We start from the raw sequence: 16713 nt of genomic DNA, 5'->3' as shown, positions 1-16713 counted from the left end.
GTATTGCCCCCTCTGCCCTGGGGCAAAAACTAGTAACTTTAGCTTTTATTTGAAATTTAGCTTTGCTGGGAACCTATTTTAGTAGTTAGAATTTGGTAATTAATTCCACAGTTGGAGTTTGGTTGCGCTTAGCCCCTTGCCATTAGTGAAATCTGCCTTCTGAGAACCAGCCTGTGGGGAGGTGTGCCAGCCTCCATGGCTTGGGGGACTCACAGTTCTGGGTGGGATCACAGCTTGTCCAGGTTGTCAAGACTGGTATACACTGTGTGTCCGGTCACTGATGGCCCCAGCAGTTATTCTGTATTCTTGGCTATTTAGTAGTCTCTGGGGGACAAATTAAATTCCACTCCTCACTAAGTCTCCGTCTTGGAACCTCTCAATGTATAGCTCTTTATAGTATCCTCTTATGATTTTTTAAATTTGGGATCCATGGTAACAACCTCCTTGTTTCTCATTTTATTTGCTTCCTCTTTTTTTTCTTTGTCAGCTAACCAAGGGGTCCATCAATTTTACCGATATTTCTCTAAGAACCAGGTTTTGACTTTGTTGATTGTATTTCTGTTGTTTATTTGTTCTCCAGTTCATTTATTTCTGCTTTAGTCTTTGTTATTTCTCTTCATCTGTTTGCTTTCGGGTTAGTTTGCTGTTCTTTCTCTAATTTCTCCAAATAAGCAGTTAAATCCTCTATTTTTGCTCATTCTGTTATAATATAGGCATTTAGGGCAATAAATTTCCCTCTCAGCACTGCCTTTGGTGTATCCTGTTAGTTATGCTATGTTATGTTTTCATTTTTGTTTGTCTCTAGACATTTACTGATTCCTCTAGCAATTTCTTCTTTGATCCACTTATTATTTACGTGTGTGTTGTTTAATCTCCATATATTTGTGAAAGCTCTGGTTCTTTGGTGTTCATTAATTTTCGGTTTCATTCCACTGTGGTCAGAAAAAGTGCTTTTTATAATTTCATCCTTATAAATTTATAAAGACCTGTTTTTTGTCCAAGTATATGATCTATCCTGGATAATGTTTCATGAACACTGGAGAACAATGTATATTTTGGTCTTTTGGTGTTTAACTATCTATATATGTCTGTTAGGTCTAATTCATTTATCACATTAAGTTCTCTGTTTTCTTGGTGAACCTCTGTCTGATTTATCTTTGGAGGAGAATGATGTAGTGAAGTATACCACTGTTGTTGAAACGTCTGTCACTCCCTTCAGTTTTTCCATTGCCTCGTGTACTTTGAAGGTCCTTGATTTGGAGCATAAACATTTATGATTATTATTTCTTCTTGGTGAATTTTCCCCTTTCTTAATGTAATTCTCCTTCATTGTTTCTTATGATGGCTTTACATTTTAAGGCAATTTTATTTGATATTAGTGTAACTGCTCCTGCTTTCTATTGATTACAACTTGCATTGAATGTCTTTTCACTTTCAATCTATTTGTGTCCTTGAGTTTAAGATGCATCTCTTGTAAAAAGCATATAGAGGGATCATATTTTTTTAATTGATGTATATTATATAGTCACATACCATGTAATCAAAGTGTACAATCAGTGGTTCACAATATCATATACAGCTGTGCATTTATCATCACAATTGACTTTTTTTTTCTTTTTTTGTGAAAAATAACACACAAAAAGCAATACATTTCAAAGCACATTGCAAAAGTTAGTTGTAGAACAGATTTTGAGTTTGGTATGGGTTACAATTCCACGATTTTAGGTTTTTACTTCTAGCTGTTCTAAGATACTGTAGACTAAAAGAAATATCAATATATTGATTCAGCATTCATATTCATTTATGAAACCGTATCTTCTCTGTCTAACTCCACCTAGATGGATCATATTTTTTAATCCATTCTGCCAATCTGTATCTTTGCATTGGTGAGTTTAGTATATTAACATTCAAGATTATTGCTGTAAAGCTGTTCTTGAATCTACCATCTTTTTGTCAGATGTATATATTGTTTTCCCTTTCTCATTTTATCCTTTGAATTACTCTTACAGGTGCTCTTCAGTTCTGCACTCTCTTCCATACCTTCCTCTCCTGTATTCTTTTTTTAACTGACAGAACTCTCTTTAGTATTTCTTGTGGGGTAGGTCCCTTGTTAACTAGTTCTCTCGGTTTTTGTTTGTCCTTGAAGATTTAATCTCTTCCACAGCCTTAAAGGACAATGTGGCTCGATAAACAATTATGGGCTTGAAACCTTTCTCTTTCAGGGTCTTAAATATATCATACCACTGCCTTCTTGCCCGCATGGTGCCTGTTGAGTTGTCGAAATCAGTCTTAAATGGTTTCCCTTGTATGTAGTAAATTGCTTTTCTTGTGCTACTTACTGCTTCTATTCAACGTTTGACAGTCTGATTAGTATATAAGTTAGACCTATTTGGATTTATTCTGTTTGGGGTTTATTGGGTTTCTTTTATTTGCATATTAATGTCTTTTATAGGAGTTGGGAAGTTTTCTCCAGTTATTTCTTCAGCTAATTTTCCCAGCCGTTTACTCTTCTTTTCTCCTTCTGGGATGCCAGTTACTCTTCTATTGGTGCATCTTTTGTTGTCCCTCATTTCCCTGAGATCCAGTTCCATTTTTTTCACCTTTCTTGCACTCGAGTTCAATTCTTTTATCTTCTAGTTTGCTTATTCTTTGTTTTGGCTCTTCAAATCTGTTGTTATGTGTCTAGTTTATTTTCAATTTGGTCCACAGTGTCTTTCATCTCTGAGATTTCCTATTTTTCAATTTCATATTTCCTATTCTTCTTTATGCTTTCTAGAGTCTCTTTTTTTTTCCTAGTGTCTTTTTGACATCCTTTATTTCTTTACAAATATCCTAGAGTAGTTGTTCCATCTTCCGTGTCTCTTATATTTTGATTTGATCATTTAGCTGTGCTGTTTCTATGTGGATCTTCGTGTGCTTTGTGATTTTATGTTACATCCAGGGCGTTTGATGATCTTAATAAGTTTATTTTGAAAGTTGGTCTCCTTCATTTGTCTAAAGTTTTATATTTACTTGAGTTTGCATTGGAGGACCCCTTTTGCACTTAGTTTATTAGTAATTCCCGGTAAACCAAGGCGTGGGTGTCATGTAGGAAGTTCAGTTCTGCTTGGGTTCTATTAAAGTCTATGCAGAAAAGATGCATGGTTGGTTCAGTGGCAGAATGCCCGTCCGTCATACTGAAAACATGTGTTTCGACTTCTGGCCCAAGCACCAGAAAAAAAAAATGTTAGCATGCGTCTCAACCAGCCTCCTCTGCCCCGTCTCTCCATCCATGCATACCCAAGAGACCTGAACCTCTGGGTAAAGAGGAGTGGGACAGGGACCCCATGAGCCTCCTTTCCTGGCTGGCAATCATGTCAGCTCTCCTCCATGCACCCACTCCCACGGTGTCTGCCAAAACCAGGCACCCAGGGTAGCCTGCCTCAGGGTGGGTAACCAGGCACTGTATTCCAACCCAATGGTCTCTGTGCGCAGGGCAAACAATTCTGCCACTCTCCAGCCTTCCAATGGGAACTCCTGGCCAGGGGCCACAAGGGAAGACCTCTCAAGCCTGCTGCTAGAGCTGGCCAGGGCACAGGAGTGGGCTATTTCTTGGGACCCACTCCTCCCGTGCCGCCCGCCCCCTGTGGGCTTGCAGCTGATGATACTCACCCCTCTCTCTCTGTTCCAGTCTCTCTGCTTCAACAGTATTCCCAATCGTTTATTTTTATTTTATTTAATTTTTTATTTTGGCCTTATTCTTGTTGTCCCATGGAACTTGGGTGAAGTTAGCCCATCCTATTCTACCATCTTCCCAGAAGTCTTTTCAAGCTTTTTTTTTTTTTTTTAACTTTTTTTGATTGTATAGTATAACATATATACAAAGCAAAGAAATAAAAAATCAGTAGTTTTCAAAGTACTCTTCAATGAGTAGTTACAGGACATCCCAGTTTCTCACAGGCTACAATACGATCCTCTCATATTTTTCCTTCTAGCTGCTCCAGAGTATAGGAGGCTAGAGGGCTTAAATATTTTTTTATCATCACAATCAACTTTTCTTGCTTCTTTTTTTGTGAAAAATAACATATAAACAAAAAAGCTATAAATTTCAAAACACAGCACCACATTTGGTTGTAGAACATATTTCAGAATTTGACATGGATTATAATTTCCCAATTTTAGGTTTTTATTTCTAGCTGCTCTAAAATACTGGAGACTAAAAGAGATATCAATTTAATGATTCAGCATTCATATTCACTTGTTAAATAATTCCTATTTCTATGCATAATTCCACCATCAGCTTTGATCTTTCCATACCTCTGTATGGGCTATGGCAATTCAAATTTTTCATATTGGAAGGGTCTATCACCAATATGATGTAGGGAGATTGAACTATCTGATGTTCTGGAGAGGCTGGGTTAGGTATCAGGACTTATCATGGACCAGGGACCCATCTGGAGGTTGTAGGTTTCTGGAAAGTTACTCTAGTGCATGGAACCCTTGTGGAATCTTATATATTGCCCTAGGTGTTCTTTAGGATTGGCTGGAATGGTCCTCGCTGGGGCTTGGCAGATTATGATAGGTAGCAAGGTCTAACTGAAGTTTGCCTGAGAACAACCCCCTGAGTAGCCTCTCAACTCTATTTGAACTCTCTCTGCCACTGATACTTTATTAGTTATGCTTCTTTCCCCCCTTTTGGTCAGCATGGAATTGTTGATCCCTCGGTGCCAGGTCTAGATTCATCCCTGGGAGTCATCTCCCATGTTACCAGGGAGACTTTCACCCCTGGATGTCTTGTCCCAAGTAGGGGAGGGGGAGGCAATGATTTCACTTGCAGAGTTCTGCTTTGAGAGACTGAGGCCACATCTGAGCAACAAAAGAGGTCCTCCAGAAGTATCTCTTAGACATGCCTATAGGTAGTCTAACCTACATAAGCTTCGCAAGAGTAAGCCTCATGATTGAGGGCATGGTCTATTAATTTGGGTATCCCTAAAGTATCAGGGGATTACCTGATCGTAAGGTTTAATAGTTCAATATTCTTTCTCCCCTCCCTCAGGGGACTTTGCCAATACTTTTTGATTATCTGGTTAATATACTCTAGGATGTTTCTAGGCATTACAATATCTATACAGGATTAAAGGACCTCTTTCTTATTCTGTATTCCCTGTGTTTCACTTGTTCAACAAATAGGTTGAATTAGATTATGGACTACAGAAAATTTCAGTTCCAGATCAAATAAATCTTTCTTCCGTTGGTCTCAGAGAGTATGTGTGGTTCTAAAATATAGACACTGTCTTCCTTACCCCTGTGCTCTGAATTAGTTTAACCCCAACCTGTTCAGCCTCATTCTTATCTCTAAGTATCAGGTTACATATATAAAACAGCCTCTCAAAATACAGAAATAATAATTACCACTCTGGACCTAATGTGTCTACTCTGAAGACTTATAGTCTAGGCCCCTGTTTTCTTATAAGCATTTTCTAAAGCTGACCATACCATTGTTGTTCTTTTGTTTCTGGCTTGTTTTGTCTCACATGTACTTTCACATTGTTGCACACCTCACGACATTGTTGCTTTCTGTAGCAGCACGACTTTGCAAGCCTTTGTAAACCTGCTTCCTGAATTGTTACTGTCTTGGCACAGGGATATTACCTTTTTCTTAAGCTTTTCATTTCTGGTTTCTTTTGACTGCTGCTAAGATGAATCTACAGCAAGCGGAGTCTGGCCCAGAGCCCCATGGGCAACACTTTGGGCCTCTAGAACCTGGGCTTGATAACTTCTTTGTAGACTGACCAAACCTTCCATTCCTAGAATAAATCCCATGTGGTCATGGTGTATTATCCTCTTTATATGCTTCTGGAATTGTATTCCTAGTGTTTTTTGAAAGTGTTTTTTAATTTTTTAAATTTATTTTTTGCCATTTATCTTCATAAAATGTTGGATTATAGTTTTCTTTACTTGTGATGTCCTTATCTGGTTTGATATCAGGATCACGCTGACCCCATACGAATTATTTCCTCCTCTTCTATATTTTGGAAGCATTTGTGAAGGATTGATGTTACTTCCTAAATAATTGGTAGAATTCATTGGAGAACCTAGCTAGTCCTGGGCTCATCTTTGTGGGATGTTTTTTGATTACTAGTTCTGTCTTTTCACTTATTAAAGATTTTCTTAAATCTTTTTTAGTTGGTATTGGTAGCTTGGATTTTTCTAGGAATTTTTCCTTTTCATCTAGGCTATCTAATTAGTTGGTATACAATTGTTCAAAGCATTTCTTTATGTTATATTTCATTTTAGTAAGGTCAGAAGTAATGTATTGTCCTTCAGTGCTGGTTTTAGTATTTTGAGTCTTCTGACCTTGGTCAGTCAGCTAAAGGCTTTTCATTTTGTTCATCTTTTCAAAGAACCAACTTTTGGTTCTACTGATGATTTCTGTTGTCTGTTTCTCTATTATCTATTTTGTCAATTCCTTGCTAATCTTTATTCCTTCCTCTCTTCTTTCTGCTTTCGTTTAGCTTGCTTTCCTTTTTTTTTTTTTTCTTTTTCTTAAGATAGCAGATTAGGTTTCAGAATTTGAGATTTTTTTCTTTTTTAGTATAAGCAGTCCCAGGTATAAATTTCTCTCTGAGCACTGCTTTCACTATGTCCTATAAGTTTTGCTATGTTATATTTTTGTTTTCATTCATCTCAGAGTATTTTCTAATTTCCTTTATAATTCCTTTGACCCATTGGTTATTTAAAAATACATTGTCTAGGGCGGGCCATAGTGACTCAGTGGCAGAATTTTCACCTGCCGTGCGAGAGACCTGAGTTTGATTTTCAGTGTCTGCCCATGTTTAAAAAAAAAATTTGTTGTCTAATTTCCACATGTTTGTGAATTTCCCACATATCCATATTACTCATTTCTAATGTTATTTTGTTGTAGTTGGAGAACAAACTTTTCATGATTTCAGTCCCTTTAAATTTATTGAAATTCATTTCATAGTCTGTCATGTGGTCTATCCTCAAGAGTGTTCCTTGTACACTTGAGAAGAAATGTGTTCTGCTGTTTGTGACGGAGTGTTCAATATATCCATATATGCTAGGTCTTGGTTTATAGTGTTGCTCAAATCTTCTGTTTCCTTTATTTTTTTCAATTTTTATTAATAAAATCACTCAACATACAAAAACATTCTTAACATATGAGCATTCCACACTTGGTGTGCAATCAGTGGCTCACAATATCATCACATAGTTGTATATTCATCACCATGATCATTTCTCAGAACATTTATATCATTCCAGAAAAAGAAATAAAAAGAAAAACTCATATGTACCATGCCCCTTACCCCTCCCTCTCATTGACCACTAGTATTTTCCTCTACCCAATTTATTTATTTTTTTTAATATATTTGTTTTTTGTTGCTGCTGTAACAAATTACCCCATGCTTAGTGGCTTAAACAATACACATTTATTATCTTACAGTTCTGGAGATCAAAGTTCAAAATGGGTCTTGCTGGGTTAAAATCAGGGTATCGGCAGGGCTGGGTTACTTCTAGAGGCTCTAGGAGAAAATCCAGTTCCTTGACTTTTCCAGCTTCTCGAGGCTGACTGCCTTCCTTGGCTCATGGCCCTTCCACGTTCAGGCTATCCCCAATTTATTTTAATATTTGTTCCCCCTATTATTTATTTATTTTTAATCCATAGTTTTTACTCATCTGTCCATACCATAGATAAAAGGAACATCAGAACAAGGTTTTCACAATCACACAGTCACTTGCAAATATATCTTACTATCATCTTTTTAAAAAAATATTTAAGTAGTTTTTTATTAATTAAAAAAAATTAGAAGAAAGAAACACATTCTTAACTATGCTCATTCCATTCTACGTATATAATCAGTAATTCATAATATCATCACATAGTTGCATATCATCATCATGATCATTTCTTAGAACATTTGCATCAGTTCAGAAAAAGAAATAAAAAGACAACAGAAAAATAAAACGAAAACAGAAAAAAAATTATACCTACCATACCCCTTACCCCTCCCTTTCACTGATCAGTAGCATTTCAAACTAAATTTATTTTAACATTTGTTCCCCGTATTATTTATTTTTATTCCATATGTTCTACTCGTCTGTTGACAAGGTAGATAAAAGGAGCATCAGACACAAGGTTTTCACAATCACACAGTCACATTGTGAAAGCGATATCATTACACAATCATCTTCAAGAAACATGGCTACTGGAACCCAGCTCTACATTTTCAGGCAGTTCCCTCCAGCCTCTCCATTACATCTTGACTAACAAGGGGATATCTATTTAATGCATAAGAATAACCTCCAGGATAACCTCTCAACTCTGGAATCTCCATTGACACTTTGTCTCATTTCACTCTTCCCCTTTTTGGTCGAGAAGGTTTTCTCAATCCCTCAATGCTGGATCTCAGCTCATTCTAGAGTTTTTCTCAATCCCTTGATGCTGAGTCTCAACTCATTCTAAGATTTCTGTCCCATGTTTCCAGGAAGGTCCACACCCCTGGGAGTCATGTCCCACGTAGACAGGGGAAGGGTGGTGAGTTTGCTTGTTGTGTTGGCTGAAGAGAGCGTCCACATCTGAACAACAAAAGAGGTTTTCTTGGGGGTGACTCTTAGGCCTAATTTTAAGTAGGCTTGACCTATCCTTTGTGGGTTTGTTTCATATGAACAAACCCCCAAGACTGAGTGGTCAGCCTATAGTTTTTGTTGTCCACACTGCTTGTGAGAATATCAAGAATTCAACTTGGGGAGGCTGAATTTTCCCCCGTTCTCACTATTTCCTGAAGGGGACTTTGCAAATACTTTCCCACTCACTGATCAAATTACTCTGGGATTCATCGGGGCCTCACTCTGGATAAACCAACAAAATCTCATGTCCTACCTAAGGTTCCATGTGCTTATGTTGTTCAGCCAACTATCTACATAAGTTATATTAGGAAATGCACTAGTCAAAATATAAATTTTGTACCAAATAAACATTTTTTGCTTTAGTCTCACACATAAGTTGAAATTTTAAAATATTAATTACCATCTATCTTCAGTACCCTGCAGCAATGACATTTCTTTGTTCTTCGCATGCAAAAATATTTTTTAACTTTGTACATTTAGTTTCTGTTTCCTTTTTATCCTTCTGTCTGGTTGTTCTATCAATTATTGGAAAGGATGTGTTGAAGTCTCTGATTATAAATAATTATTGATTTTTCTGTATCTCCCTTCAATTCTCTCCATTCTCCTTCAGATGTTTTAGGGCTCTTTGGTCAGGTGTGTATATGTATTTGCAAACTGATAGATCTTTTTGATGGATTGATACTTTTATAATTATAAGATGTTCTTTTTTGTCACTAGTAATAATTTTTATCTAACGTATATTTTGTATGCTAATACTATAGCCCCTCATCCCAGATTTCTTTTGACATATCTCTCTCCATCTTTTTACTTAACCTATTTGTGTCTTTTTATCTACAGTTTATACTGTATACATAGCTTATAGTCGAATCATGTTTTTTCATCCTTTCTGCCAGTCTGTGCCTTTTAATTTGAGAGTTAATCCATTTACATTTAATGTAATTAATACAGGGTAGAATTTATGTCAGCCATAATGCCATAATGCATTTGTTTCCTATGTCCTATATATCCTATGTCTTTATGTTCCTCAGTTCCACCAGTGCTGCCTTCTTGTGTGTTAAGTAGATATTTTCTAGAGTCCCTTGCTGTTTCTTTTATTGGCTTATTTTTGAGTTGTTTTCTTAGTTATTGCTGAGGGATTACCATTAATATCTTAATTTATAACAATGTAGTTTGATTTAGTTCCACAATAGATTTATAATTTGATTATATAGTTGTCTTTTAAAGTAGATAGGACAAAAATAAGGAGTTAATAAACAAAAGTCTTTATACTATATTTTTATACCTACTTATGTTGTTACCTTTACTGGGTCTCTTTATTTCTTCATGGAAATTTGAGTTACTGTCTAGTGTGCTTTCATTTCAGCCTGAAGGATTCCTTTAAATATTTTTTGTAGGTCATGCCTGCTAGTGATAAACTCTCTGTTTTTGTCTGGGAATGTCTTAATTTGTCTTTCATTTTTGAAGGATTATTTTGCCAGATATAGAATTTTAGACTGTTTTTTTTCTTGCAATACCTTCAACTTGTCACATCATTGCCTCCTGGCCTACCTGATTTCTGATGAGAAATCAAGTCTTAAGAGTTGCTTCTTTTTTGTTACTTTAAAAATTATCTTTTGACTTTTCTCAAATTGTTCCCTGAAATTCTACAAATTTATTTTCAAACCATTATTTTATCATAGTGTATATACTGATCAATGTATCACTTTTTTTAAGAGAATACTTTTTTTTATTTATTTATGAAACATAACCACATACAAACACATTCTTACCATATGATCATTCCATTTTTGTTGTATAATAAATAAAATAGTTGTATATTCATCATCATGATCATTTCTTAGAACATTTGCGTCAACTCAGAAAAAGAAATAAAAAGGAAACAGAAAAAAATTCATATATACCAAAGCCCTTACCAGTCCCTTTCATTGATCACTAGCATTTCAATATAATGTATCACATTTTAAGGTAGATCGCCAATATTGACAACGTAGTGAAAAACTAATCAAAATTCAAATAAAACTCTTATTTATCATTGATATGTCTAATTAATTTACTATAACAAGATTTTACCATGTTCTGGTTAGCAGCCAATTTTGCAGCGTTTTGATATATTTTATGTCTCAATATTTTGTTTTTTATAGTTTTTTTCATGGAAGTTACTGTCCTGTAGACTTTTCCCATTGTATCTTTAACTTGTTCTTCTGTTCTCTGCATTTTCTATAAATTGGTAGTTGGATCTTGAGGTTTGGTAAGAGTCTGGTTTTATTTTAATTCTTTTAGTAAGACTACTTCATATGAGGGGTTGTGTTCTTCCATCAGGAAATGTGTAATGTGTGATTCTCTCTTTGTGAGCAATTGGTGATGTTCAATCGCTTGATCCATTAAGTTCATTAAGTGTTGCTAAACAGTTATATTCTAATTTTTTTAGATAGTCCATTGATTAGTTGGACTATCTCTATAAATGGAACTTTGTCTTAGCTCCCCAGGAGTATATTTCTTATAGGTAAGAGAGGACAAATGCTAGTTTTCTGAATAATTAGTTGGTTTCCTTGCCTTTTTAGTGTGATTATATAAACTCTTGGACTTAAAGTGTTTGTGTCTCAAACAATTGTAATTACTCTTATTGATGTGCATTCAAATTGTCTCATTTTAAGCATGTAGGTGCTTCTTCAATTGGTTCCTGAGTCCTTTCAGGACTAACTAGGGACTAACTAGCCTTGCTTGGCTTTCTTAGTTAACTTCCTTCCTATCTTTTTTTTTTTTTGGAATGCTGTATGGCGGAATCACATTTCATTATTTTCCATGTGAGTATCCCATTATTGCAGCACCATTTGTTGAATTTTTGTTTGTTTGTTTGTTTTTTGGGAAGTGCATGGGCTGGGAATCGAACCCAGTTCTCCTGCACGGCAGCGAGAATTCTATCACTGAACTACCCTTGCACTCCTCTTTCCTATCTTTTTTGTTAGATGCTGCAGGTTCATCTTGTATATTTCCTGTCCCAGTTCTAGGATACATTTCTCTAAGGAATTCTTGTTCCTTTTAGCATGAAGTGTTCTGTGGAGACCAACCTGGGTACTGTAGGTTGTGTTATTTATTAAGGAGCTGATATTTTTCTAATGAAAGAATTTAAAGAAGCTTTGAAAGCTGTTGAAAGATTCTATTTCTAAACAGATTGATAATGATTGAAAAGTATGGTTATAACTTTTGTCATACTTTATTATGTTTTAAAGAACAGGCTAATTTTGTTTTATTTGTGACATATCCTCCCCAAAATGAGTGGAGGAAAAAAATGTGTTAAATTGGCACCTACAACGTTCCTCTCATATAGGAGTATACGGAAGAAATAGAGCGCCTGAAACGAGATCTTGCTGCAGCCCGTGAGAAAAATGGAGTATACATTTCTGAAGAAAATTTTAGGTAAGCCCTTGTTTTCAAAGTTTGTATTTATTTTCCAAGAATAGGCATTTCTGATAAATTTACTTAAGTAAGTAAAATCTTTATATCTAGTGCCTCCCATTAGTTCTTTTTGTTTTGACCTTAATAAGTAGTTTTCAAACACTTAGAGCAACTTTTTTTTAATTTTTATTTTTAAATAATTATAAATTCACATGAAGTTACAGAGTAAGAGAGGTACCATGTATTATTCTTCATCCAATTTCCTCCTGTGATTAACTCTTATATAAATGCCAAAACAAAGAAATTGATATTGGTACAATGTGTGTACAGTTGTATGCCACTTTTTCACATGTGTAGATTTGAGTAACCACTGTCATAATCAAGAAAATAACTATTCTGTCACCATTAAGTTCTCCCTTGTGCTCCCCCTTTATAGTCACACTTACCCCTCTTCTCATGATGATCCCTAACTCCTGGCAACTAGTAATCTGTATACTTTTTAAAGCTCTGGGGTAGTTTGTACACAGGAAATCTTATACTGAAGGCTATATGTACAAGTAACACTGATAACAAAATGAAGGGTAGAAGGTAAGTGGTATGCGAAAGATTGTAATTAGAAAATTCCTGATTTTATTATCCTCGAAGATATTAGCAAGGATAAATTTCACAGGACATATTTTTTATTAATAATGATAAAAGGTATTTAGGTCTAATTGATAATAACCAAAAGCATTATGCATTAGTATAATCTTGTACTGAACTTTTTTATAGATGTAGCATTACATGGTCATTCTAATAGTATATAAATTATTTGATAAACTCATTATTTTCTGTGCTATTTCCAATTGTCATCGTGTGGTATATCCTCCTGATTGGTTCATATGCTAACTTTACAGATGTTAAGTTTTATTATGTTGTATCAGTATCTTAGGCTATTAAATGATAATTCTTTTATTCTTTTTTGTTTTTGTTTTATTTCTGAAAATACGTTTTATTTAAATAAGAGTTTAAATACATTACATTATATTAAAACCAAAGTAGGGGGGACCCAAAACCAGTTTAGTTACTTCACTTGGGCAAGTTGTTGCTAATAACATGCAAGCTCTATAGCCAGCTATGTGACTGACACATCAGTTTGAATTTTTTCTCTTTTCAAAAGTTTAACTCTGATAGAAAATTGGCTTCATTCTGGTACCTCTTAGTTTTAACTACCCTTAGCTAGGATATTATGGTTGATTAAAAGGAACTAAGACCTTGGTGGCAAGCCAGATGTCCTTCACCTTACTAGGGGGTAGTTGACCTTTTTAATGTCTGCCTACTTGGTCAGGTTGGAGACACGGTAGGATCTTTCTTTTGCTACCACAAGTCTCCCTTTTTGTGATACTGCTGTTGTGACTGCCTTATACCATCTTTCCTCAGTTCTACCCAGGGCTGGTGAGGTGATGACGTTCTCTCAGGGCATGGAACTCTGCAGAGGGATGACCAAGGAGCTTCTGGCCAAGCATAGCCATGTGTCATCTTGGGGTTCTTGGTTTGACTGAAACATCACGTTATTGCTGTTTCGGGCTGGACACTGCCAGGCATCTATTGCTTAACTCAGGGGACTTCAAGGCTAGATAGCATGGCCCTTACCTGTTAATTGCATGAAAGAATTACACTAGTCCTAGTTAAAAGTGGACCCCAAATGGTTACATTATACTGCTAGGTTTTTAAAACTTGTGCCACGGACAGAAGGGGAATTTACTACTTGTTGCAAGGAAATCTGCACTTAAGCTTCAGTGAGCCACAAGCAATTTTTTTATGTTTTTCACTTAACAGGTGTTCCTATTTCTACCACTTAAAAAAAATTAATTCTTACTCGATAATACTTCATTTGGTATCATCTACTCTTGGTTTCAACTTTTTAAACAAGTTTCTGTATGGGGTGCTGCTGACTTTTATAGCTTCAGAGCTCTAACTCTTAAGTCTCAGTTGTCACATAAATACCCAAAGTTTCTGGGAACTCTACCAGGTTACATATAGCTCATTATCTCAGAATTTAGAAATAAGTTACAACTTCTGCATTTATGTATGTGCTGTAAAAGCTTTCAATCTAGGACCCTTTACAATAGGCCCCAAACCTGATAACCCATGCTCTGGACTTCACAGAGTTTTTATATTATAGTTAGTCCATATGAGTGAGGCATGATAATGTCTTTTTGTTTCTGCCATTTCATTCAACATGCAGTCGTTAAGATTCATTCACCTAGTTGCATACCTCAGGACTTCATTCCTTCTTGCAGCCACTCAGTCTGTTGTATGTATACACCACAATTCCCCCTTCCATGCCTCAGTCATTGTACCTTTAGGCTACTTCCATCCTTTGTGAATCTTGAACACTGCCCCAATATTCATTCTAGTCCCCACACTCTGTTCCTCCAGATATTTATTGTGCACGGGTTTTAGGATCAGATGCAACCCCATCCCAGCCTCCCCACACTGCCCTCCAAGGGGCGGCACCTCTTAGTTTCCTTACTGACAGTGAATAGGTACATGTCTTTCTCTGCATTTTCTCTAGCACTTGTTTCTCTCTGTTCATTTTTTTTTTCTATTTTGTGAAAAATAACATCTATACAAAAAAGCAATAAATTTCAAAGCACATTGCAACAGTTAACCATAGAACAGACTTCAGAGTCCAGCATGGGCCACAGTTCCACAATTCTAGGTCTTCACTTCCAGCTGCTCCAAGACACCAGAGATGAAAAGAAATATCATAATGATTCAACAATCGTACTCATCTGTCAAACCCTACCCTCTCTGTATAACTCCACCACCACCTCTAATCCCTCTCCCAACCCCTAGGGGTACCTGGGCTGTACACACTCCAGCCTCCCCATTTTGGAAGAGGCTGTCGACAACATGGGCTAGGGGGATGGAACTATTTGATGCCCTGGAGAGGCTGGCCCTTCCTCACCCTAGGACGTATATGGTCCGGGGACCAGGGCCAGAGGCCTCTACCAAGCTCCTCCAGTGCATGAAACCTTTGCAGAAACTTACACAATGCCCAGGTGCTCTTCAGGATTGGCAGGAATGGTCCTGGTTTGGTTTGGCAAACCATGATAAGTAGCAGTGTCCAACTGAAACTTGCATAAGAATGACTTCCAGAGTAGCCCCTTGACTCCACTTGAACTCTCAGCCACTCTCTGTTAATTTTTAAACAGTTGTATTCACAGATCATACAATCCAACCTAAGTATGTAGGTATGACTTTGCCACCATAATCTATATGAAGACATTTACTTTTCTTCCACAAGGACTTCATACCCCTCTCCCATGCTCCCCACCTACTGACATTTGGTTTTGGTTTTGGCATAATGCCTTTGTTACAGAGTGGAAGCATGTTACAAACCCTAGTTTGGATTGATTGTACTTTTTTCTGTATGCCATCTATTTTCAACACCTTGTAATGTTGACATTCATATGTCATGCAAAAACTTTTTTTATTTGTATATTTAATCACCATCATTGTCCACTCTAGGCATCCCTAAGTTATACCATCTCAGTCTTTATCCTCTATTTTTCCTTCTGGTTTCATACATGCCCCTAGCGCTTCTCCCTTAATCATACTCACATTCAGCTTCATTTGGTGTACTTATATTATTTTGCTACAATCATGACTTTATCTTTTTTAAAATTTATTTTTAACTTTTTTTATTGTATAGTATAACATATATACAAAGCAAAGATATAAAAAGCAACGGTTTTCATTTTCTTTAATTTTTTTTTTTTTTTTTTACATGGGCTGGCACCGGAAATCAAACCCAGGTCTCTGGCATGGCAGGCAAGAACCCTGCCTGCTGAGCCACCGTGGCCCAACCAAGCTCTAGTTTTCAAAGCACTCTTCAACAAGTGGTTCCAGGACAGATCCCAGAGTTTGTCATGGGCTACCATGTGATCCTCTCATATTTTTTCTACATGTTGTTCCAGAATATAGGAGGCTAGGGGCTTAAGTACTTTATCATCACAATTGACTCTTTTTCCTTCTTTTTTTGTGAAAAATAACATATATACAAAAAAGCTATAAATTTCAAAGCACAGCACCACAATTAGTTGTAGAACATCTTTCAGAGTTTGATATGGGTTACAGTTTCACAATGGGAATTTCCCCATTCAGTATGTAGGGTTTTTACTTAATTCCTTTGTTTTCATACCTAAACCTTATTCCTACCCTGCATTATATCTAGTGAAAGTGAAATGAAGATTCCACTGTAGTTTATCTGGACTACTGACTCTCAAAGGTGGCATATTTGGCCCCACCTGGAACTCCCCGGGATATTTGACAGTGGAAATTCTTTTATTGTCCTGCCTGCAGGATGGTGCTATTGGCGTCTAGTGGGTAGAGGCCAAGGATACTATTAGACATCCTATATTGCAAAGGACAGCCCTACAAAAATGAATTAGCTGGTCCAAAATGTCAGCAGTGCTGAGGCTAAGAAACTGCTCTAGAGAGTAATCCTTTGTCACATTAGAGTTTATGAGATAGTGGATTGATGACATGTGTGTTCAGGTGTAGGGATGAGGGGGAGTCGTGGAGTGTTATAATTTTCTGGCCTGTTTCCCTAATTTGGTTCAGACCTCCTATTTTTAGCCCTCCCCTTTTTTTTTTTAATGTCATTCTCTTAAACCTGATGCATTCAAGTCCCAAGCCTTT

At 36.4% G+C, this 16713-nt stretch overlaps 1 protein-coding gene across 1 annotated transcript in view; it reads left to right on the top strand.

Annotated features, from left to right (window-relative positions):
* The window catches only part of KIF11 (kinesin family member 11), a 79328-nt gene that overhangs the window by 28338 nt on the left and 34277 nt on the right, over window positions 1-16713 (top strand). Inside the window, exon 10 of the mRNA XM_077125428.1 lies at window positions 11957-12045. Coding sequence (XP_076981543.1) covers window positions 11957-12045 — 89 coding nt within the window. The remainder of the gene's footprint in view (window positions 1-11956; window positions 12046-16713) is intronic.

Source organism: Tamandua tetradactyla, chromosome 13 (genome assembly GCF_023851605.1).
Source record: "Tamandua tetradactyla isolate mTamTet1 chromosome 13, mTamTet1.pri, whole genome shotgun sequence".
Lineage (NCBI taxonomy): Eukaryota > Metazoa > Chordata > Mammalia > Pilosa > Myrmecophagidae > Tamandua > Tamandua tetradactyla.
This window is presented reverse-complemented; position numbering and strand designations above follow the sequence as displayed.